General features: G+C 40.6%; 2 protein-coding genes across 10 annotated transcripts in view; one reads left to right on the top strand and one right to left on the bottom strand.

Moving 5' to 3' along the window:
• The window catches only part of DNAH6 (dynein axonemal heavy chain 6), a 232,589-nt gene that overhangs the window by 114,637 nt on the left and 91,874 nt on the right, over positions 1-26,078 (top strand). For all 9 annotated transcript variants that reach the window (XM_077843082.1, XM_077843081.1, XM_077843075.1 and 6 more), the window contains 8 exons: positions 2,433-2,654; positions 3,487-3,634; positions 5,459-5,616; positions 7,088-7,219; positions 14,076-14,247; positions 15,721-15,867; positions 16,971-17,044; positions 18,997-19,151. In XM_077843082.1, coding sequence (XP_077699208.1) covers positions 2,433-2,654; positions 3,487-3,634; positions 5,459-5,616; positions 7,088-7,219; positions 14,076-14,247; positions 15,721-15,867; positions 16,971-17,044; positions 18,997-19,151 — 1,208 coding nt within the window. The remainder of the gene's footprint in view (positions 1-2,432; positions 2,655-3,486; positions 3,635-5,458; positions 5,617-7,087; positions 7,220-14,075; positions 14,248-15,720; positions 15,868-16,970; positions 17,045-18,996; positions 19,152-26,078) is intronic.
• Positions 5,720-26,078, bottom strand: part of TRABD2A (TraB domain containing 2A) — a 165,547-nt gene continuing 145,188 nt past the window's right edge. Inside the window, exons 9-11 of the transcript XR_013349163.1 lie at positions 22,698-22,754; positions 14,400-14,488; positions 5,720-7,201 (exon numbers count right to left, since the gene is read on the bottom strand). The gene's annotated coding sequence lies outside the window, so the exon portion shown is untranslated. The remainder of the gene's footprint in view (positions 7,202-14,399; positions 14,489-22,697; positions 22,755-26,078) is intronic.

Here is a 26,078-nt window from a genome sequence, read left to right on the forward strand (position 1 = left end):
TTAGGTAATAACATATCACTATTCAATTTCCTGATTTTGATTGTGATTATATAAGAAAATATATTTGTTGTTCAGGAAACACACACTCAGTTATTTAGAGTAAGGTGAAATAGTGTATACAATTAACTCTCATAGAGTAGAAAAAGCAATAATAAAGCAAAGGGGGCAAAATGTGGACAATCAATCTAGATAAAGAATATATAAGGTTCTTTGCACTCTTTTTTTAACTTTTCTTTAAGTTTTAGATTACATAAAAGTAAAAAGTTACCAAAAGAAGAAAAAATTCCCTAAAAATCTAAACCCTATGGATTAGGACCTTATCGTAGGTATGAAACGCTTCTGGATCCTCAAGGTGACTGTATCATAATTGGACAGGATGGGCCATTTTAAGGACAATTGGGAATTTGAGACAGACAGATCTCTCTGGATCAAGAGAAATGATCTGGGATGGTCAGTAGGAGATGGTCCAAAGCAAGCATTCATTTCAACAGATTCATTTCAACAAATAGTATTCATTTCAACAAATATGTACTGAAAATCTATTACACAATAGGCACCATTCTGTGTACTGGGGCTAACACAAGTAAACAGAGAGTGTGGTATTAGCACAACATAGACAAATAGACCAGACAGGTAGACTAGTGACTTCTCTCAGAGGAAGGTATGGCTGGTATTGACGGGGAAGGGGAAGAAAGGAGCATTCTGAGGCTCTGAATATGTTCTACATCATGATCCAGGGGTAGTTACATTGATATTTGCATATGCAAAAACACCTTAAACTGGACCCTTAAAATCTGACAAAAGATGTTACACCTCAAAAGTTTTAAAAAAATAGGATAAAATAGAAAATAGAGTGAATTGCAGACAGTAGGGGTAAATATTATATATATATATTTGTAGACACACATATATGTACGTACTAGGTCACCGTATAAAATGAATTTCTTATTAAGAGTTACTGTTGGGCACCTGGGCACCAGTCAGTTAAGCATCTGCCTTTGGCTCAGGTCATGGGCCCAGGGTCCTGGGATCAATCCCCTGTGGTCCTCGTTGTCATAGTTGTCGTCGTCATCATCATCGTGGTCGTCGGGCTCCCTGCTCAGCAGGGAGTCTGCTTTTCCCTCTCCCTTGCTTGGCCCTTCCCCCTCCATTCATGTTCTTTCTTTTGCTTTCTGTCTCTCTAAAATAAATAATCTTTTTTAAAAAATAAAGTTGCTGTCAAATGAGATTGAAATAACTGCTCTGCACAGCTGCCAGAATGAACTTTCTGAAATACAATCTAGTCATGTCACCTATCTGCTCAGAATCCTTCATTGAATTCTTGGTCCAAGCTCTTTAAAAAGTGAAGCTGGAGCACCTAGGTGGCTCAGTCAGCTGAGCATCTAACTCTTGGTTTCAGTTCAGTTCCTGATCTCATGGGTGGTGAGATCCATGCTCTACACGATCTGCTTGGATATTCTTTCCCTCTGGCCCTTCCACATCCCTGCCCCCCCTTGTGCACACATGCCTTCTCTTGCTCTAAATAAATACATAAATATTTTTTTAAAAAGAAAGAAAAAAGAAAACTAAAGCTTTTCATAACCTGGCCCCTGTGTTCCCAGATTATCTCTCACTGTACATACTGCTCTCATATTTCCCAGCATGGAACTTCCCATGTCTTCAGCCTTCTCTTTACCCTCCTTTCCTCATCCCATTTCTTCTTTGCCCATGGGACTCCTGCTTGTCCCTCAAGTCTGAACTGTAACATCACCTCTTGGAAGCTTTCTTGATTGAATTTCCAGCCATCACTATAACCCCTGCAAATAGAAATGAATTATCTTGCCTTTGTAAATGTACTAACTCCACTGGACTCTTACTTCTCTGTAATATTAACTGATATGCTTGTATTCCCCCATGTGAATTTCAGGGTCATTAAAGACAGACACTGGGTCTTATTCATCATTCACCTCTACCACCAAGCACAGTAGTTGGCAAGGAGTAAGCCCCTGAATGTTTACTTGAATTGAAAATGCTCTACAATTCAAGTCTAAGGTGGTTTTAAAAAAAAAGATTTATTTGAGAAAAAGAGTGAGAGAAACAAGCCAGGGGGAGGGCAGAGGGACAAGCAGACTCCCCCCTGAGGAAGGAGTGGGGGCTCAATCCCAGGACTCTGAGATCATGACCTCCGCCTAAGTCAGATGCTTAACTGACCAAGGCACCCAGGTACCCTCTAATCTAAGGTTTTAATATAATAGATATATAATATTTTTTGTTCATTGTGTTGCATAGTTATGTTTAAAGTATTAGATTTTGATACCTAAACAACTATTTCTCTACAAAGAAAATAGAAACCCAAATACATTCATATTCTATGACTGCCTTTGTTTATGTGTGAATTTTTCTATTGCTACGTGTCAATCCTATTGAACACGGTATTTGATTTTATACTTCAGCTTCCCAGCTCTGGCGACCTGTGGAGCATTCACATGGACTTCGACACCAAACGGCTAGATCCCTGGGAACGAATAATACCTACCTTCAAGTACAGTCGAGACATTCCCTTTTTCGAAATGCTTGTCCCCACAACTGACACAGTGCGCTTTGGGTATCTAATGGAAAAACTGCTGGCAGTCAGGCATTCAGTGTTGTTTACGGGAATAACTGGAGTTGGCAAGGTGGGAAACCTATCTGAAACGAGGTCTGTCCACAAATGAGGGCATGGTAGACATAGAACTGTAAGCCCCAGAAATAACACATTATTTTTCAGAGGAAATTGCTTTGAATTTTGATCATTTTGCAGGAAGAATGTAACTATGCTGAATCTATGTCTAGAGAATTACTCCAAAGTTTGCCAGTTTCTGAGTAAATCCTTGGGGTCAATACCACACATAAACCAGAGGACCCTGTGGACCAATGTTTTGGGGCTTGGGAGCTTTTTTTGTTATTTTATCCCTTGGAATTTCTGAGGCTGCCACCACACAGGTGAGGGTGGGAATTGGTCAGAATAGTTTGTGTCCCCAGCAGAGGGTTGATAAAGCTCAGTGTGTCTGCTCTTGCCCATTTACTTCTATCTGACATAGCAGTGGGGTTTGGAAAAAACAGAGTGTGGAGGGAAATGTTGATTGTGTGGTCTTTATCATTTGGGAGAGGCCCCCATAGAGACTCGCTATTGACTATTTCTTTTTTTTTTTCCTCTTTTATTTCCCTTCTAAGTTATTTCTAAAAGAAGTTTGGGTTCTTCTATGCTTGACTTGGATAGGAACCAAGTTGGATTTTGGTATAAAACCAAAATAAAAACTTTTGCTAAGATAGAGCTGGCTAGAGTATTTCTATGACTCTGATAAATATAATTAAATATAATCCCTAGGAAGAAGGTAGACATTTCATTGGGGCTTTAACCTATCTCCTTTATCCTGTTTCTTACTCATTGTACTGGATTATTACTGATGTAGATGATTGAAAGATATATTGAATATGAAATCAATTAACATATTTTTAAATTTAAAGTCTGTCATTGCAAAAGGATTGTTGAATAGAATTCAAGAAACAGCTGCCTATGTTCCTGTTTATCTAAATTTTTCTGCTCAAACTTCATCTGCAAGAACACAGGAGATTATTGAGTCAAAACTGGAAAGGAAAAGAAAAAATATACTAGGTAAGAGTTATCATTTTTATTTGTCTCACACAAATTATTTATTAAACTAATAACCACAAAAACATTGCATGTAATAAAGGTTAAAATGGATATCATCTTTGCTTAATTTATTTGTAAAGGTGATTCTGTGAATGGTATTCTTTACTGTGCTGTATATCCAGATATCTTACCGTTAGCAAGCAAGGATTTTATTTCTATCATCACCTTCAACTCAGAACATCTTCAATCTCTGGCTCTCTGTGGCTCTCCCTTTCCATGCAGGCTTTCAAACCTGCACTGATTTCCCTTTTTTTAAAACAGACCAACAAATAAACCACTTTGTATCTGGTATGCTGTTATCTGAACTCAGCAAGGAATCAGCATGAAACTATCTAGGTTTTTTTTTTTTTTTTTTTTTTCCAGTCAGAGCTACCAGCCAGGCATCAGTGGGATCTCCCTCTCCATCCCATATTAACTATTAGATAAATAGCATCACTTTCTGGTCACTTGCAGCTATTTTGAGTCAGGTCTAATGTAAAGTTTCAATTCCAAACCCAATGTAAAGCTGGGTTCTCTGCCATAGACCTGGTTTGTGTCTCATGGGGCTGGAGGTGGAGGGGGGCATGGGGTGCCCTTTTGCCCTTCCTAGTCCTCCCTATAGGAGGCTCTGGTGTGTCGGGAGGGGAGAAGGAGAGGAAAGGACAAGTGTTCTCCCTAACTAACATTTAGATGGGCCTCCATGTGGATTGTCCCTGCTTCTCTCACTGATGATGAATGACTGTCCATGCTGTGTGTCAGGCTTCCAGGAGCAGGTTCTCTGAAGGACTCCCCAAAAGGGTGTACACAGGCCAGGCATTGGCATCCCCATTGGAAGTTTCCCTAATGTTGGGAACCAGGGCCTCAGCCCCGTCTCAGTCCCACCTTTCAGAGTATATCCTGCAGTCCCTGCTACTGGGTCCACTTGGCTGGCCCACAGCCTCCCTGGGTGAAATACTAGCCAAGCTCGAGCCAGCTGCCTTCCACGGTGTCCATTATCTAATGGGCCCTCTGTGCCAACCTGTGAGGATACCAGCTGCTTTACTGCCTCCTCTCTATTCCCTTTTTCCTGTTCTGGTAGGCACAGGGTAGTGAGTGCCAGTCTCTCTGATAGGAGACCATGCCTTTGTGAAGGATTCTCTTGAAGCCCCTCCCCATGCCTATGCTGCAAGTTGGCTTCAGGGATCTGGAAGATGGAATTGGGCACTGAGTTTGCCTTGATTCCTTCACTGTTGGCAAGTGCTGGATGCCAGAGTGGGCGGGGTCACCCCTGCTTAGGCCATTTCCTTTTCTCTGTCATTACTCTTTTTTTTTTTTTGACTAGTATGCATATTGATGTTCTCTAAGTTAAATATGGCAGTGTAAAGCTCCACCATACTGGACTTCTCTTTGATGTGATCAGATGCTTTTGAACATCCAGCCCTGTTTTCCCTATGGAGGGTGGTGCAATGGTATTTATGTAAGGAAACTTTTGGAGTACTTCTATCTCCTGCTCTGAAAAGAAAATGACCTTCCTCCCCCATGCCAGGCCACACGTCAGGGGAGGCAATGTCAGTGCCTGAGATTGAGAAAGATCCAGACTGACTGGAGAGCTGGCATCATCCTGCACCTCTGAGAGCGAGGGCGAGGGTCCACCCGGCAGTATGGATGTCTCAGCTCTGTGCACCCCTCCCTGCTGGGGCCCTCCTCACTCAGAACTGAGCTCATTATGACCTATGGGGTGTTCACTGAGTCCAAAGCCCTACCTGAGCTTTTGTCTTACATTTTCCAGTGGCAAATCTTAATTCTTAAATTCATTTTATTCCCTAGGAGCACCAGGAAACAAACATGTTGTGATTTTTGTTGATGATTTAAACATGCCCAGACTGGATCGCTATGGCTCTCAGCCTCCAATTGAATTACTTCGGCAGTATCAAGATTTTGGTGGATTTTATGACAGAAGCAAACTATTTTGGAAAGATATACAGGTTACTTTAGGTTTTAAATTACTTTGTGTGTTTAAATTTAAACAGTAAGAAAAGATGATATATTTGTTTGCTAAGGCTGCCATATAAAATACCACAGACTGAGTGACTCAAACAACAGAAATTTATTGTCTCCCAGTTGTAGAGGCCAGAAGTCTGAGATCAGGATATCAGCAGGGTTGGTTTCTTCTGAGGCTTCTCCCCCTGATTTTCAGATGGCTGTCTTCTCCCTGTTTCTTCTTATGATCTTCCCTCTGCATCTATCTGTGTCCAAATGTCTTCTTCTCATAAAGACACCAGTCATACTGGATTAGAGCCTGTCCTAATGACCTCAATTTAACTTAACTACCTCCTTACAGACCCTCTCTCCAAATATAATCACATTCTGAGATACCAGGGGTTGAGCCTTCAACATTTATTTGGCCAGGAGAAAAGGAGGACATAATTCATCCTCTAACCTATGGCCTTGGTGTTTTTTATATGTGACTCAATTTATTTAATCTATATTAAATTCTTACCCTGCTTTATTCAGGACATTCAGGGACAAGTGAGACAGGCCCACCTCCCCAAAGGCTCAGCTTCAGGGAGCAGATGGACACATGTATTTATAACGCAGGGTGATGAGTGGGGAGAGACTGGAGGGAGGCAGGGATTGAGGCACCGGTTGAGGATGAGAGACGCCTTCCCAGAAGTGATGATGTTGAAACAGGATTTTGGGGTCAGAGCATAGCAAAGTAAGGAAAAGGAGCATTTTGCATCTTAAATCAGGGAATGTTGAATATAATGGTGCTGTGGAATGTGGGTGCCAAAGTGGCAGAAGAAGCAAAGGTCAGCCCACATGGTGCCACAACAAGGAATGTGGATTTATCCTCTAAGAGATGTGCAGCCCCTAGAGGAAATGTTACAGAAAGATTCCCTTGGTTTCAGGGGAGGGGTGGTCTGAGAGGAGGCAAGACCAGAAGCAATTACAGTTATGATGTATTGGCCAATTGAAAATGTTATGACCGAAGGCTCATAGGAACCTAACTTTGTATTTTCCCTAAGAACAATGGTTCAGTGTGTGTAAATTCAGCATTCCAGTGATTTTATAGGACATAACTACTGCAAATAACAAGAATCAACTATACTTAATATTTGTTAAATGAATATCTTTTAACCTAACATACAACTTCTTGACAATTCTTTAAGACTAAATGTTTATATAGGTATATTTCTACAGATAGAGGCACTAGCTGATGATCTTGAGCAATAACTACCCAGGGTCTTGATTTTTTTTCATCTACAGAATGAGGGTAATGGTAGTGATCTCCTGAGGTAGTGATCTCCTAAGTCAGATAATGTGTAGGAAGACATAAGGTAATGCTGTCATATGGTACGTCCTCAAAAATGTGTTGGTTCTGAGTCCTGCCACCGGTATGGGCAGATGTCATCTCTTTCTTTGTGGGCTGACTTGTGTGGACTTCTTCCCACCCAGGATGTAACAATCGTATCAGCATGTGCACCTCCAGGTGGTGGCCGCAACCCTGTGACTCCCCGCTTCATCCGACATTTCAGCATGCTGTGCCTTCCAATGCCCTCTGAGCACAGTCTGAAACAGATTTTTCAGGTGAGTGTGAACTTATACCTCAGCAGGAGAGAAAAAGAAAACATATCTGTTCCAAAATTCCCAGTCAAAATAGGCTGTTGTGTTTCAGAGGAGCCCATCTGTCCCTTTTCTGAGCAGAAACCAGGTAAACACAGGGGTATCTGGGCAGTAGCTGATGGTGAAGCAGAAGAGCTAGGTTCCTATCTCACAGAGTCAAAGAATGAATCTCATGAACGAAGAAGAGTGAGTAAAGTGATAGAAGTGTATTAAGTGAGGATACAGAAAAAGCTCTCAGAAGTGAGAGGGAACCCAACAGGGTTGCCACTGAAGGCTTTTTAGGATGGTATTTTATTGAAAACTTGACCAGGGAGTTTGTGGCTTTGAGATTGTGTTGTCTTAGTTTGAGCAAGGACTATTGATAATACCCTTAATGACTTGACTTCTTTGTGGTCTAGTCATTTTCTGTGATTACATTGTAGCTGCCAAAGAAAAATACTTCCTAATATCCAGGGCCAGGTGGGCTGGTCTATTCCCTTATCTCTGGTTTCTTTACATCTCAGCTTTTTTGGGACTTTGTTTTGTGAGCCTGATCCCGTGGCCCCCTACCTATCTCTCCCTATCTAGCCCTGCCTGTCCCTTACACAACAGGCATTTGCATCATTGCCTTCTGTGTTTGTGGTCTCAGAGATAGTTTTAGGGATGCAGAAAGACTGCCAAAGACTTTATCCTGGACCCTTGACTCTTGGCATTCAGCAGATGCTGTCTACTACCCAGACCCCCTCTCTGTTCCTCTCATACCTGACCACCAGGTCTTGTGTGCCCCACCACCCACCAAACACAGCTCCTGATATGCCAGCAAGCTCAAGCAAAACACAGCTAACCTAGAATTCATTGCCTCACTGCCACCACTACCTCCAACAAAAACAACCACCCAAATTCTTCTACCTGTACACATTTCCCTAAGGGGCCACTTCCTTAAATGGGAAAAATAATTGTGCCTACCCTATAAATAAATACTTAGCAGAAGTGTTCAATAAAGATGCAACATTACTTTAAGTAGAATGACAAGAGAACATGAAGCAGCACAACTAGAGTGAGCATACCATAACCAACCAGAAAATGCTTATAGAGAAGATTGCAAGCTGTCTTGGGAGACAAGAATTGACAGGGAGGAACAGATCCTGGGAACAGTCAAATGCAGTCACGGGGGCAAGAAATGGTGATGTGGGCACACAGGTAGAATCAGACAGGTAGGTGACTGGTTTAGAGAAGCTGACTTTGATGATAAATCACTGAGGAGCCAAAGAGGGGCAGTGACACTGGCATTAAGTGAGCCTCTGCATTCACCAGCATTGGCCTCTCCTTCCAACGGGACCTCTCAGAGGAGAAAAAGGAACAGAGCCATCACATACACAACCTTTTAGTACATGAAAAGTGGTTTTCATACTGAAATAGCTTATACCCATGGGAAATTATTTTTAATGAATTTAAGGTAGTTTCAGTAAGTTGTTTAGGAGCTAATGCCAAAATGACATAAGAATCACCACATTTTGAAAAACTTCTGTTTTTCAAACTTTTGTCTTATAGAATAATTTAGAACATGAAAGAGTGGGAGTGTATCTCCTATAACAAAGTGCAGAACAAAACATGAAGTGGGTAACAGGGAAAACACAGGCATAAGAAGAATTTCTTTGAACCCCCTCACATTTTGTTGAGATCTATTGTGTATAATTTGAAGTTTGAGATGAGTGACTCCCAACCATTCTATCATGACACACTTTGTGATGTGATCAGCAGTGAGGTATGTCCCAAGTAACCTATGCCTGATGATAAAATGCTGAATTTACTAATTACTTCATATTTTAATAAATGAAAGCAAACTCAAGGCTATCCCAACAAGAATGTCATTCCTAATCGTTCCACAGTGCTCTCTTGGTGGGAAGGAAAATATGGAGTCTGGGCTCCTGGAAATGAAATGATTCCTTACCCTCAGGCTTCTCCACAGGAACTGTGTCATCCATAGGGACATCATCCAGCAAGCACATCCCAGCTGAAAATAGGAGCTGCCTCTTCCAACTGTAACTTACAGACTACTATTTAACACTTGTGCTAAGTGTAGGTAGAAAAGGAAATGAAAAGCACCAAAACTGAGAGAGATCCCAGGGTCACTGGGTTGAACTAGATTCAGGTGGGGAAGCATATACTCCTCACAGACAGGATATTTTCCCTATAGAAGAGAAGAATTTGCTCTAGACCTATGAATTCCAAACTCTACTTTCCATCACAACCCATCCAAGCAGTATTCAAGAGTTCATGGCCCACTTTCCCTGTGCTTGGTCACTATACAAGGGGAAAGAACTTGGGGGGACCAGCAAGAACTGAAGAAAAACAAATCAATATGTTAAACTTGTCATTAGCAACATGAAGTAACTAATTTATTGCTACCATCTAAAAGAAGCCTCTGAGTCTAAATGGTAAATGTACAGTGTGTTTGCAGGAGGTACATAATGTTTTTAACCATCTATTTCTAAAACAATCAGTACTATCACTGCACTTTCTTTGAGAAAGACTCTTTGAGAGTCTGTTGCAAGTTAGCTAAACAGCACATATATGCAGGGAGCACATAACTAAAGACAGGTCAGAATTTGCCGTGTTTTGGATTATGTGTGGTTATGGGTAACTCACCTTTGAGCCACATTCATACATGTCTTAGTGTTTACTTATTGAAAATGTATATACCAAAAATGTATATCACTATACATTCTAAAGGTAAGCTAAATAGCACAGAACCAATTAAATTGATAATGTCATTAAATTAGATATAATTTCTAATTAGAAAGATATAACATCAGTAATTAAAAACAATGATCAACTCCACGAAATATTAATAGTGTCCTCATACCAAAGCATCCTTCTCCCAAACTTTGGGAATTCTGGCTCTCTCATGTGTGCATATTCTTAGTAGAAGCTTTTCAAAGTTGTCAAATATGTCATGTAAGCCAGATCTTTGAATAGAAGACCAAGCTGTGGTCCTCAGTAAACTCTAGAATGACATGCTAATTTTAATTTATGAATATCAGTTGAATAGCCCTTAATTTCATTTATTAAAGAAATATTTAGGAGCATCTACCAGGTGATAGACATTGGTACTACATTTTTTTTAAGATTTTTATTTATTTATTCATGAGAGACACTGAGAGAGAAGCAGAGACACAGGCAGAGGGAGAGGCAGGCTCCATGCAGGGAGCCCAATGTGGGACTCGATCCTGGGACTCCAGGATCACACCCTGGGCCGAAGGCAGGTGCTAAACTGCTGAGCCATTCAGGGATCCCCCTGGTACTACATTTAAACAAATCAGATGTCATCTTTGTCGTCATGGAGCTTCGGCCATGGAGATAGGTAATAAGCAGATAACTGAACTAATATGTATTATATTAATACTAAATATATAAAACTAATTTAGTTACATTTATATAACTATTTTTATATTTTTGTGATAAAGAATAAACAGACTAGAATTTTGATTTTTTTATGTATAGGATATATATAATATGTATAGTAAAATTTTTATTTTATATATATTGAGATGGTCCTACTCAAAATGTGGGCCCTATGGAGAATGTTAAACATATGTTGGGGGCCCGGGGGTGGGGGGTGGGTAGCTCAAAAGATAGTCCTCATAAGCTGCTAAAACTAATGTTCAATGAGGAGGCTCGTTGAAGTAAATACTTGAGTTTATTTTAAAATATCATATACGACAGCCCAAAATCTAAAGTCACAAGGACTGACTTACAAGCATCAATGTGCATTCTGGTGGCTTCCCAACCATCGTGATGGGAATTAACCTATTTAAAAAATCTATAATAATTGCCCCAAGCATCTAGGGGCAGCAGGCTAGCTAATATATATGTCCTCAGAGATTGTGGCAAGTTATATATGGGAAGATGAGAAAGCCATGAGAGTCACTGACAGGAGAAATCAGGGAAGGCCTCTCCAAGGAGATGACAGGTAACCTAAAACACAGGAATAAAGAAGTCCCTGCCAGCAGAGAGCCCTAAGGCAGGGGGACGGGGTGTGGGGAGGTGGGGACTGGAAGGGTTGGGGGGAGTAGCCATGCAGAGACCTTGAGGAGAAGGAAAGAGCCTGTGTGGCTGGGTCACAGTGAGCAATGGGGAAGAGGCAAAGTGAAGAGCCAGGCAGGTAAGTCTTGACTCACAGGTGAGGGCAGAGCCTAATCTTCCTGACTGAAGGTAACCAAAGGGAGACAGGAGTGGAAATGGCAAGGCCAATAGGAGAAGGAGGGGCTGAAGAAGCCCAGATGAAAGACCCCGGGCTGGAATGGGATGATGTCGGGGAAGCAAGAGAGGTTCAAGACTACGTTCAAGCTAGGCTGTGGGGGACAGACAAGGGAAGCCATCAAAGGAAACTTGCAAGTTCCTGATCCAAGCATGGGGTGGGGCCCAATGCTGAGACCGGGAAGCTCAAGAGGGGTGTGTTGTAGTTTTGATGGAGTTGTACCTTAAACATACATGAGAATGAAGTCTATGGAACCTTTGGTCATGTACCCATAAATACCCGAGAGAGGCCCTCAGCTCATTTCCACATAAGTTTAGGCACCTCACAATGACCTCTGAACCCACAGGGAGCAGAAATCTAAATTAGGTGGAGAGCAAGTTGGGTCAGATCACTGGTCAGAAACAAATGCTGCTCAAGCATCACCAGTTACAGAAGACAGGAGTGAGCCTATTCTCAGGGACATATTCTGAAGTGAATGGCAGAGTTTTATCACCCATATGTCCTCTCATAGGAATTCAGCTGATTATTATTAGAAAAAGCATAATCAGATCTGAAGTATTTGAAAGATAAATTTTTGGTGTTAAAAAAATCTAACCCAGTGGATAGTCTTTCCTCCTTTGTCGAATATTAGTTGACCATAAAGTTGAGGGTCCACTTCTGGATTCTCTATTCTGTTCCATTGATCTATGTGTCGGTTTTTGTGCCAGTACCACACTGTCTTGATGACCACAACTTTGTAGTACAACCTGAAATCTGGCATTGTGATGCCCCCAGCTCTGGTTTTCTTTTATAATATTCCCCTGGCTATTCTGGGTCTTTTCTGATTCCACACAAATCTTAAAATAATTTGTTCCAACTCTCTGTGAAGAAATCCCATTTTGATAGGGATTGCATTAAATGTGTAAATTGCCCTGGGTAACATTGACATTTTCACAATATTAATTCTGCCAATCCATGAGCATGGAGTATTTTTCCATCTCTTTGTGTCTTCCTCAATTCCTTTCAGAAGTGTTCTATAGTTTTTAGGGTATAGATCCTTTACCTCCTTGGTTAGGTTTATTCCAAGGTATCTTATGCTTTTGGGTGCAATTGTAAATGGGATTGACTCCTTAATTGCTCTTTCTTCAGTCTCATTGTTAGTGTATAGAAATGCCACTGATTTCTGGGCATTGATTTTGCATCCTGCCACACTGCCAAATTGCTGTATGAGTTCTAGCAATCTTGGGGTGGAGGCTTTGACCATCCACTGGAAAAAAGACAGTCTCTTCAATAAATGGTGCTGGGAAAATTGGACAGCCACATGCAGAAGAATGAAACTAGACCATTCTCTTGCACCATGCACAAAGATAAACTCAAAATGGATGAAAGATCTAAATGTGAGACAAGATTCCTTCAAAATCCTAGAGGAGAACACAGGCAACACCCTTTTTGAACTCGGCCACAGTAACTTCTTGCAAGATACATCCACGAAGGCAAGAGAAACAAAAGCAAAAATGAACTATTGGGACTTCATCAAGATAAGAAGCTTTTGCACAGCAAAGGATACAGTCAACAAAACTCAGACAACCTACAGAATGGGAGAAGATATTTGCAAATGACGTATCAGATAAAGGGCTAGTTTCCAAGATCTATAAAGAACTTATTCAACTCAACAACAAAGAAACAAACAATCCAATCATGAAATGGGCAAAAGACATGAACAGAAATCTCACAGAGGAAGACATAGACATGGCCAACATGCATATGAGAAAATGCTCTGCATCACTTGCCATCAGGGAAATACAAATCAAAACCACAATGAGATACCACCTCACACCAGTGAGAATGGGGAAAATTAACAAGGCAGGAAACCACAAATGTTGGAGAGGATGTGGAGAAAGGAGAACCCTCTTGCACTGTTGGTGGGAATGTGAACTGGTGCAGCCACTCTGGAAAACTGTGTGGAGGTTCCTCAAAGAGTTAAAAATAGTTCTGCCCTACGACCCAGCAATTGCACTGCTGGGGATTTACCCCAAAGATGCAAATGCAATGAAACGCCGGGACACCTGCACCCCGATGTTTCTAGCAGCAATGTCCACAATAGCCAAACTGTGGAAGGAGCCTCAGTGTCCATCAAAAGATGAATGGATAAAGAATATGTGGTTTATGTATACAATGGAATATTACTCAGCCATTAGAAATGACAAATACCCACCATTTGCTTCAACGTGGATGGAACTGGAGGGTATTATGCTGAGTGAAGTAAGTCAATCAGAGAAGGACAAACATATGGTCTCATTCATTCATTCATTTGGGGAATATAAAAAATAGTGAAAGGGAATAAAGGGGAAAGGAGAAAAATAAATGGGAAATATCAGAAAGGGAGACAGAACATAAAGACTCCTAACTCTGGGAAATGAACTAGGGGTGGTGGAAGGGGAGGAGGGCGGGGGTGGGGGTGACTGGGTGGCAGGCACTGAGGTGGGCACTTGACAGGATGAGCACTGGGTGTTATTCTGTATGTTGACAAATTGAACACCAATAAAAAATAAATTTATTTTAAAAAAATCTAACCCTTTCATATTATGTTTCTTGTTCTAGGCCATCTTAAATGGCTTCCTCAGTGACTTCCCACCAGCTGTAAAGCAAACCGCACCAAACATTGTAGAAGCCGCAGTTGAGATTTATAACAGATTGAGTGTTGACCTTCTGCCAACACCGGCCAAATCTCACTATGTCTTTAACTTGAGAGATTTATCCAAATGTGTACAAGGTAATGTATGGAACTCTCATTCTCTGACCTGCAAACTCCTTTCATTTCCATTCATCCCCAATCTCTAGGTAGAATTGTATGTACACGAGTCTCTGTGCCCCGCCTGGAAATCCCATTACATGTCCCCTATTCAAGTCACCCTCCACCCCCACCTTAGGCTAAGGACGTCATAGCTTCCCTCAGACCACCAGCACCTCCTTCCATTTCTTGCTTCCAGCTGATAATGTGTCTTCTTATTTCACTGAAAAAAAAAAAAAAAAAAAAGAAATCAAACCAGAAGTACCTCATCTTCCAAATCTCCCAGACCACCTGCATCTGCCTTCCTTCCCCGTAGTGGTTAAGTTGGCCCTGGTCTGATCATGTGCCAATACCCCCTCAGACACTGAATTCCCTCCCCTTCAGCCTACTCAAGGATTTTGCGCTTATGTTGTATGGTTCATCTTGTCTGCCATGTACACCTATATGTAGAGTAAATATTCTCCCTATGCCCGTCTGCACTGTGCTGTGAGAAGTGAAGGGTCCCCAGAGAGAATGAACACTTCAAGGACTGCTATCCATAACTGCTTTTGCTGTAACTTGGTATTACTAGAACTGTGTTGACCATTATAATTTATATCCATACAAAGAATAATCAGAGTAACTTGGAGTAGAAGCCAGAAGGACCAAGGGCATTTGGTGAGGACTGAACCTTGGAAAAGAATGAGAGAGGGAATTGGAGTTTTGAAAACAGTGTAAAGGTCAGAGGTGGGGGTGAGGGGAGTTACTAGAAGCATGTTTGTATATTAAAGAGATGTAGCACTCCTCACTTAACATGTGGCAACCCAGTGTAATAATGAGATGAACATGGCCTGTAGTGTGAAGTCTGACCACTTCACCTCTTCAGTTAAAGAAATATCACAAAACAAGAAAAAGGGTTTTTCCAGATAATGTGTCCAGTTTTACTTTCAAAAAGTGAGATCACTGTTATTCTATGAGTGTATACTTGAGTTTATTTTAAAATATCTCATATACAAGAGCCCAGAATCTAAAATCACAAGGACTGACTTACAAGCATCGATGTGCATTCTGGTGGCTTCCCAACCATCATGATGGGAATTAACCTATTTAAAAAATGTATAATAATTGCCCCAAGCATCTAGGGGCAGCAGGCTAGCTAATAAATATGTCCCCGGAGATTGTGGCAAGTTATATATGGGAAGATGAGAAAGCCATGAGAGTCACTGACAGGAGGAGTCAGGGAAGGCCTCTCCAAGGAGATGACAGGTAACCTAAAACACAGGAATGAAAAAGTCCCTGCCAGCAGAGAGCCCTGAGGCAGGGGGATGGGGTGCTTCCCCACTAGCACCCTAGTGGGGAAGCAGCCATTTGGGGTAGTGTGGGGATAAAGCTGGACTTAAGGATTTTCTAGTTCAACTGTTACTAGATATTTCACAAATGTAGACGTTTCCTTTTTTCCTTTTCTTAAAAAAACAGGTATCCTCCAGTGCGATTCAGGAACAATAAGAGAAGAAATACAGATATTTAGACTCTTTTGCCATGAATGCCAAAGAGTTTTCCATGACCGGTTGATAAATAATGAAGATAAGCACTATTTCCATACTATTTTGACAGAAATGGCCAGTAAATATCAATTATTATTTACCTGTTCTTTTTTATGTATATTTTTTATTGGAGCTCGATTTGCCAACATATAGTATAACATCCCATCCAGTGCCCCCCAGTGCCCGTCACCCAGTCACCCCATCCCCCTGCCCACCTCCCCTTCCACTACCCCTTGTTCTTTTCCCAGAGTTAGGAGTCTCTCATGTTTTGTCACCCTCTCTGATTTTTCCCACTCATTTTCTCTCCTTTCCCCTATAATCCCTTTCACAATTTTTTTATATTCCCCATATGAGTGAAACCATATAATGATTGTCCTTCTCCGGTTGACTTACTTCACTCAGCATAATACCTGTTCTTTTTCTTTCTTTGGTTGGGGGGGCGGGGGCCTATAAAAGCAATTTGATTTCTACAAAGAAAAATTAAAATGAGCTTAGATAAAGTAAAGCAAAATAAATTTTAGTTCATTCATGGGTAAAAGTTTTTCTCTTCGATGATTCAAATATATAGACATATATGAAATATTAGGGAAATAATTTTATTAAAATTCAGGAAGAGTTAATATTTTAAGTTCAGTATAGAATTTTAAGTAGAAAAGGGAAAGTAGGAGAACCAGCATTTTGTCTGCTAAGAAGCCAGGATATCTCTAAAGTATGCCTTATTTATTAAATGTATATTCAATATCTATTATTTAATAAAATATTTATTAATATTAAACATTCTTAATCTTAAATCCAGGAGATTATCAACCAAACTAAAATGGTGTGCTGTTAACATGTCTTTCTCTCACTTTCATTTACTAGTTAAGCCTTCTACGTAAAGTAACAGCTGATATTATTCTGTATATCTTATTGAAATACTACATTCAAGGGGATCCCTGGGTGGCGCAGCGGTTTGGCGCCTGCCTTTGGCCCAGGGCGCGATCCTGGAGACCCGGGATCGAATCCCACATCAGGCTCCTGGTGCATGGAGCCTGCTTCTCCCTCTGCCTATGTCTCTGCCTCTCTCTCTCTCTCTCTGTGACTATCATAAATAAATAAAAAAAAAAAAAACTTAAAAAAAAAAAAAGAAATACTACATTCAAGCTTATCATATATTAAAAATTGATTTTGTTTTTTGAATAGACAAACATTTTGGAATTGCAATTGGCCTGGAATATTTTTTGACTAGACCCATCATCTTTGGAGACTTTATTAAGGCAAGTATGTTGAATTGACTACATTTGAAGATAAATAAAGCATTTACTATTTTACAGTTCAATTTCATATTTAACAAGAACTTTACATCTCTGAAGATTAAAGATATAGACCAAGGGTTGGCAAACTATGGCCCCCAGGCCATATCTATCCCATTGCCCATTGTTGTAAATAAAATTCTATGGAAACACAGCCAAACCCATTTGACCAGGTACTGTTTTTCATGTGGTTGCTTTCATATTACGAGACAAAGCAGAGGGGCGCCTGGGTGGCTCAGTGGTTGAGCGTCTGCCTTTGGCTCAGGTCGTGTTCCTGGGGTCCCAGGGTTGGAGTCCCCACATCAGGCTCCTTGCATAGAGCCTGCTTCTCCCTCTGCCTATGTCTCTGCCTATCTCTCTCTGGGTCTCTCATAAATGGCTAAAAAAATTTTTTTTTAATTTTTTTAAAATCTTAAAAAAAAAAAAAGAGTGGAGTACTTGCAATAAAGACTATATGACCTGCAAAACCTAAAATACTTATTATCTAGCCCTTTAGAGAAACAGATTCTAACTTCTGATCTAGTCACATTCATTTTGGTAACAGTCTGAATCAGATACCCATCAGATTTTTTATATGGAAAGAAGCAGGTTTAATTTCTCAACCCAGGACTAGCGTCCCCCTTGCTGTATTCTGTATAGCTGTTCAGCGTGTGCTCACATGCTTCCAGCAGCTAATTAGGTAGCAGTGCTGCCCTCCTCATTTCAGGGTAGCTCTCATCAGTAGCAAATTTTTTCTTACATTATGCTCCTCGATTTGTACCTCCAATAACATGTACCTACCGGCTCTAATTTTACCTTCTAGAACTGCCTTGAATAAGTCTTCCATCTAACCCCCCTACCTATGCTGATGGATGTTGTTTTACCAAGTTGACTCTTGTTTGGGTACAACATTCCTAGTATCCCCAAGAGGGCAGGGGCTGTGTCTGTTCTGCTTGCCCTAAATCCCCAGCTTCCTACTCAGAGCTAGGTATAGCTCAATCAGCACTGGTTAGACAAAAGAATGAAGCTGTCTTTATATTGCATGTATGCAATTACCTCATCACCATGATAACCCTGACAAATAAAAAAGATAATTTATTTATATGCAATATATCTATTTAAATGTATTATTAAAAATGAAGTCCAAGGTTTGTTTCCAGGTAGTGATTATATTTCCCATGTGTTTCTACTGCTATAATCATCAAATAGGGGAATAAAGTAAAGAGAAAAGAACAATCGGATCTTTCTTGCATTACATATAAGTATTTTAGTCAATGGCTCCAAATGAAAATGCCCCCTGGGCAGTTGCTACAGCAAAGAAAAGACCTCATGGACAGGTCCACACAGGACCTCAAACAGGAACTCAATTCCCAAATTGAGTTTACCCAAAATTTCATTCTCAATGATTTATTTAATCAGATGACAGCTGTGTAAAAACTACATGTAGTTCTGGAATGATTGTTTATATTCATAACAATCTGGCATGCATAACTTTCAGCCCATTTAGCTTCTCTGATGTCACCAGCCTGAGAGCAAAAGTACAAAACCAAAGTAAGAACACTGAGAAACTGGAAACCTATTTCTGAGCTCCCTTGTGAATTTTATAGCAAAGATCATTGAAACTCCAATGTTCCATTTGAAGTTAAATGAAATGGATTTTCAGTTATCCATGAAAATCTGAGTTGCTTAGCCCCATTTCCTTGGTTTTAATATAATAGCAAGAATAATTATGTATATATAATAGCTATATTAGCTATATAAATGTATGTATATAAGAATAAATATTTGTATAATAGGTATTATATATATAATATGTATGCAAATGATTACATAATGGATACAATGATGTTCCCTCCTACAGTCATGAATATTGTGTATATTTCTGTATCATAACTGATCTAACTAACTTGGTCCCTCTCCCCTAAATCATCTTATAGTTTGGAGCAGATAAGATGGATCGGATTTATGATGACATGCCTGATATGGAGAAAATCGCAAATGTTCTAGAGGACTATCTTGATGATTATAACCTTATAAATCCCAAGGAAGTAAAGTTGGTCTTCTTCCAGGATGCTATAGAACATGTTTCAAGGTATAGTACTATTAGGTGCACTAATGCACTGATCTAATTTATTTTGTATTAAAAGCTAAGAATTAAGTCATGCAGAAGTCTTTAAATAGATTGCAATACGGACAAAGGTCTATGAGCAAATCTTGCTATAACGTAAAAGTTATATATATTATATGTTATATATATATATATATATATATATATATATATATATATATATTTTAGAAAGGGGATGAGAGGGGGAGAGAAAGCAGGGGTCGGAGGGACAGAGGGAGAGGGAGAGAATCTCTTTTTTTAAATTTAAATTCAATTTGCCAACATATAACACCCAGTGCTCATCCCATCAAGTGTTCCCCTTAGTGTCCGTCACCCAGTTACCCCATCCGCCCCCCTCCCCTTCCATAACCCTTTATTTGTTTCTCAGAGTTAAGAGTCTCTCATGATTTGTCTCTAACTTTTCCCCATTCAGTTTCCTCCCTTCCCTTAGGGTCTCTTTCACGTTTTTTTTATTCCACATATGAGTAAAACCATATGATAATTTTCTTTCTCTGATTGATGAGAGAATTTTAAGCAGGCTCCACCCCCAGTGTGGAGCCTGATGGAGGACTTGAACTCAAGATCCTGAGATCATGACCTGGGCCAAAATCAAGAGTCAGACACTTAACTGAGTGAGCCACACAGGCGCCCCTTTTATATATTTTAAATATAAGTGGCATGAACTTTCTGTGGAATCCCAGGGGTTATTTGTGCTAAATATTAATAGATTGTTTTTGTTTGTTTAAAATGCCCTGACTTATTACAAAAGAAAGGATCTAAGGTAGTTTACAGAGATACATGTACAATATAATAAGGTTGATTACATACATGCCTAAAGAAGGGGTTCAAGATTATAGCAAAATGAGTGAAATCCAAGGAATATAGATTCCATCTGCTTATAAGTCTCTTACCTATTGCAAGTTTCCTTTGAGGGCCATCCCTGATAAATAGGTATCTAGCCTGAATATCTGTAGTCCTTGAAGCATATAGCACTTTTAAAAATTTTTTTGTTCCAGTATAATTAACATACAGTGTTGTATTAGTTTTGGGTATACAATGCAGTGATTCAGCAATTCTGTGTATTACTCAGTACTCATCATGACAAACACACTCTTAATCCCCTTCACCTGTTTCACCTCACACACACACACACACACACACACACACACACACACACACATCAATTTGTTCTTAAGAGTCTGGGTTTTTTCCTCCCTTTTTTTCTTTGTTCGTTTATTAAATTCCACATATGAGGGAAAAATCATATGATGCACCACTTTTTAAAGTGCACTTGTATACTGTTGGACAACTCCAAGTATTTAAATGACACTTCAAGGATGATGCCAAATCTGCTCCCTGTGACATCTGGTATCTGTCCCATCCTGTGAAGTAGTGGCAATAATGGCATTCAGCGTGAATATAAAACCATGACATGGAGTATCTCATTTAACTGTGATAATACCTCTCTATGACTCAATATCCTAATCTCTCTACAAGTATGGCTCAGAGAATGTTCCAGTGGTCTGTTGCTATATAAGCTGCCACCCTTAGTAGCTACATTATTTCATGATCTCATGGTTCCCAGTGGTTCTATCTTGGGGTCTCAATGCAGTGTAAAGTCAGACCTGGAGCATGTGGCACATCTCTGCCTCTGTCTCTCTAGCACGACAGCATCAGTGTCTGGGATTCTCCCATGGATCTGGGCTCCAAAGGCCTGTGCCCTGAAAGCCACGAAGCCAAATGGCCTCTCATGACTAGTCACATAGCATTACTTCTACTATACTCTGTTAACCAAAGGAGTGACACAGGCCCATCCAGTTCACACGAAAGGGTCAGAGACTCCATCTCTTGACAGGATCAAAGAGCAAGTAGGACCAGAAATAGTACTGCAACCATGTTTGGACAATACTGTGTATCACAGAGAGATTAGCTGAATTGTCCAAAGTCCCCTTAAAGCTAATAGGTCATAGGCTTACTGAGGCCTACTGAGAATCTCATCTAGTACTTGCAGCAGGTGCTTCCACCCCAAATGGATCCACTTTTTTCATTACAGCCCTCAAAATATTTGAAAATCATGACCAGGCTCCTCTTAGCTTTATATTCTCTGGGAGGATGTAACCCAGAGCTTCCACTATTTCCTGTTAGGGATTATTTCCAGCCTCAACATACTGAACACTTGAGAATTTCTCCACATTCCACTTAAAAATGTGATATCCATACTTGATATAGTATTCTGTGCAATCTACAGTGTGAAGTGTGTTTAAGGACAGGATTTCCCATGGTTTGCTACCATGGCAAGAATTCAATGACTTTGTTTTTTTCCTTTGTCAACTATGTTTTAGTGTGGCATCATGTTAAGTTTGACAGTTAAATCCTCAGGACTTTTTTTCTATAAACCATAAGCAATCAAGTCTTTTATCTTTCCTATACTTCTGCTGTTTAATTAACTCTAATTCAATAATTTGTCACAACCCCAGTGTTACACAACAGTTTGTCACTGGGTTGTTGAGATACCACTTTCTTCTCACCTATCCCCCTGCCAACATACCCGCACACTACTTCCTAACAGCATTTATCCTATAGTTCACACAGGCCTTAAGCCTGCAAAGAAAAAAATAATGGCAGTACTCTGGTCTGAGGAACTTCGTGGAGAACAGATCAGACGACAGGCAAAGTCAGCTTAATTTTATTTATAATCTTTCTGACTTTTGTGAAAGAGAATCACTAGGCTACTCAAGGATTGCTTAAAATATTACAGGAGGAAATTAAAAGCCATTGGTAGAATGGAGGAGATTTGGTTTTCAGATACACAGAGGGCTGCTGTGTGAATGTAGACATCTTTTTCTAAAAAGGACCAAGAGTTAGGAATTAGAGTAAACAAATTTCTACTTGTAAGAGCTTTCAAATACCTACTGCTGAGTAGCTCTAGGAAGGGCTTCATTATGAACATGAGTTATGGAACAATTACTAAATATTCAGTAATTTAGTAAATATTACATTTCCATTTGTTGGTGACATTTTAGACTTTTTTTTTTTTTTGCCATAGGGTAAGTGGATAAAGGCCTTCTCAACTCAGAAAAAAAATTGTGTTTTTACTTTAGAGCCTGTGTTTTCAGAGGGCAATTTGCTTCAGACTGTTTCCACCCATTACATATGCCCAAAGTTGTCACTGCACTTCAAGGATGGTAAAACAGAATTCTATGAAAATGTAAGCCACTAATTAGGACAGCTGTCTCTTGCTTACTACTGTAGAGAAAATGTAACCTTGGAGGATTTCTTTTCTATCTATTGATATGTAAGTTGACAGAAAGAAGAATAACACCAGGAAGCAGAATGGACAATTTACTTGTTTCCAATAATCTAAGATGAAAATAATCAAATTACTGTACTATACATGAAACAAAGAAAGTGTAACATATAAAGTGCAAGATTTTTTATAATAGTCAATATTTCATCCACTGTAGAATACTTTATGGAAAACAGTAGCAAAACATTATTACATATACCTTTACCTCCCAATTTTATACCTACCTGAGGGACTGAAGAGAAATAAACAGATGATCCAATGTGTCTTCTGTTAGATGTGCACTGTGATAGAGACATAAGAGTGGAAATGGTGCCTGAATCATCTATTTGCTCACTTCAGGGGAGGAGTTGGCAAAGGATCCTAGGAAAGGAGCCAACAAACTTCTTTTATAAAGGGCCAGGTGATAAATATTTTAAACTCTGTAGGTCATACAGTCCTTGTCACAAACTACTCAATTCTGCCGCTGAAACAACAAAAGCAGCCACCTTCAATAAATGAATGAATGAGTTTGACTGTGTTCCAATAAGACTTTATTTATTTATTAGAATACCCAGTGATTTTCACATATCAAAATGTTATTCTTCTTTTGATTTTTTTTTTTTTTGTTAGCCATTTAAAAACTGAAAAACCACTCTTAGCTCATAGGCCATAAAAATTAAAAACAAAACAGTAAAGGGGCGGGGTTTGGCCTACATGCCTTTGTTTGGTGACCCTGTTCTAGACAAAGCTGTGCTATCTAGGAGGTCAAGGCTAGGAAAGAGCAGACTGGCCTGAGGGGGCAGGAGAAGGTGCAAAGCTAAAGGAGACAAATTGGAAAGTTTAATTGCTATTTGAGAAGATCCTGAATAATGACCTAAGAGTCTGCTTTGTCCTGGAAGAGCACTTTTCAATGTGGACTTCCTGTTCTTTGCTCACACTGCATAGCCTGTCTGTCCTCTGTCACCAAAGATAATAATGCATGAGGACTATTTAATCAATGTTTGCTAAGTCACAGCTTTTAAGATCTCTAGAAGTTGGTTACTTCAATTTAGATGACTTGTAAAAGTGTCTGAATTTCAGAGAAGAGGCACTCTGAGAGACACCGGGTAAGGGTCCCAGCTGGGGAACCTGAAGCAGGAGTGCAAGCCATAGGTCAAGAGGTGCCCACTCATCCCTACCTGACAATAATTCTCCATTCTGGCTCTGTGAGACCTAAAGTTTTGAACATAAACATCTGAGTCAATGATACAGGTTGTCGTAGGATGTCAACATTCGGAGAAAGCAACAGATACATTTGGAGCAATGTCCTATTCATGTCCGGGATTAACTTTTGCTAGAGAAAGTAATTGCTTGCCTTGAGAAGGACTCTGTCCAGGTCTGGGCACAGCTATCATGGCTGCTGCCTCCCCTCTGAGAGAGCTGGAGGGTGAGGTGCTGTGCTCTATCTGCCTCAACTACTTGAGAGACCCCATAGCCATCAACTGTGGTTATGTCTTCTGCTACCACTGCATCATTCAGGTCTTCCTAGTGAATCTACTAAGAAGCCATTGCATTATTCTCTTTGTAAGATTGTCTTTAAGAAAGAAAATATTTGCCATGTGTGGCAGATGGCCAGCCTAGTGGAAAACATCTAGAGGATGAAGGTAGATGAGGAGAGACAACCCAAAGACGACGGACCACTTGAGCAAAATGCAAGAAGCTGTGTGAGGTACATTTGGGATAGTTCCACTATTACTGCAAGGATGACCAACAAATATTTTGTGTTATGTGTTGGGAGTCCCCACAGCATAGGCATCATACTGCTGTTCTCCTGGAGAAGGATGCACAGACTCATCAGGGTAAAATTTTATTTTTTTTCTTTTTTTTTAATTTTATTTATTTCTTCATGAGAGACAGAGATAGAGAGAGGCAGAGATGCAGGCAGAGGGAGAAGCAGGCCCCATGCAGGGAGCTCGACGTGGGACTTGATCCCGGGTCTCCAGGAACATGCCCTGGAAGGCAGGCACTAAACTGCTGAGCCACCCAGGGATCCCCATCAGGGTAAAATTTTAAACCATCTGAAGATTCTGAAGAAATATAATCCAGAATTATCAGTCCACAGGAGAAGATGAGATTCAGGCCCTGCAGACAAAATTGTAGCATAGGCAGGACATTGTGTCAGTGTTTGAACAGGGCTACCAGTTCTTGAGAGAAAGTACCTATTGGAGCAGTACCTATTGGAGTTAACTGGAAGGGACTGAGCAAGAGCTTGCCAAAGGCAGGAACAGCCATGTCACCAAGGGCTCTGAGGAATTCATCCAATTTCAAACCCATATTTATGAGTTGGAAAAAAAAGCCTCAGCAGCCAGAACTTGGGCTTTTGCAGGACCCAAGTGACATAATAAGCAGATACACTGGAAGAAGTTCTGGATAGAAAAGTCTATCAGTGCTGAAATCAAAAAGTGGGCAGAAGAGTTTCAGATAAACTTTATTCTTTAGAGAAAGGACTCAGGATTCAATGGAAAACTGAGGAGGGATCTGGAGTATATAACCATGAGGATCACCCTGAATTCCCAGACGGCCAATGGCTACCTCTCAGTGTCTCTGAATGGGAAGAACATGATACTCACTGGCTTGTGGATGAACAAATACCAGCATGGTCAAAGATATACTTGGAAGTGAAAGTGGATAAACTATGGTGGGAAGCAGAGGAAGAAGCATCAATGAAGTACTGGGGTGGAGCCAGGGGTATGTTTGGCACTAGCTATCTTAGTGGATTAATGGGTACCACTGAAGGCTATAGCTCCACTGGATATAGAAACAAGAATGAAGAGTTGGAGGAGTGGTCTCAGGAAAATGAAATATGGCCAAAATTCTGCCTGGCAGGGGTGGCAAGAGAGTCAGTGGTGAGAAGAGAACTTCTCAACTTCAGCCATGAGGAAGGATTCTGGACTTTGCAGCTGTCTTCAGCAGGGGTGAATTTAGGGACTAGCCCTGAGCCTCTCCAAATCCTGTCCTACTGTCCAAGGCATATTGGAGTTGCTCTAGATTATGATGGTGGGAAGGTAACCCTGCCTCCTGCGGGCCACATAGAGCTTGGGAAGAGTGAAGTTGCACCTCTTAAGGTAGGGCAGTGGCCAGCAGCTCCTCATTGTCATCATTATCATCATCACTATCACTGCTGGCCACTGGCTGGTCACCATGCACAATCTTATACAACAGGAAGATGTAGAGGCCAAGTAGCAACTGGGTGAGTGATGATGGGAAAAATCTCATGCAGCTCCCCCCCCCCCCCCCACCCTATGGCTCAACTCCCTGGGGTCTGCGCAGATGGAGGCCACATCCTCAGCAGCTGTGATCGCTAGAGCAAAGTTTGGGCTGGGCTAGAGAGGGCTCTGGAACTGACTGCTTTCTCCTCCCTCTCACCCAGCTATTTGCCCACCTCTTGACTTGCAATCTGTAAAAGACAACAGTGGCTCACACTTCTGGAATTCCCAATTCCAAACCCCAGTCATTTGGGAGAAATGCACACAGGTAGCTGGAATCAGAGCAGCAGAGAAGTGTGGAAGAAACAAAGGGAGAGAAGCTGCTTTTAGTTTCCCATGCAAATCTCCACCCTCCCCGCATGCCCTCTCCCCTCTTGACCT

The sequence above is a fragment of the Canis aureus genome, chromosome 12, assembly GCF_053574225.1.
Source record: "Canis aureus isolate CA01 chromosome 12, VMU_Caureus_v.1.0, whole genome shotgun sequence".
NCBI classification, from domain to species: Eukaryota; Metazoa; Chordata; class Mammalia; order Carnivora; family Canidae; genus Canis; species Canis aureus.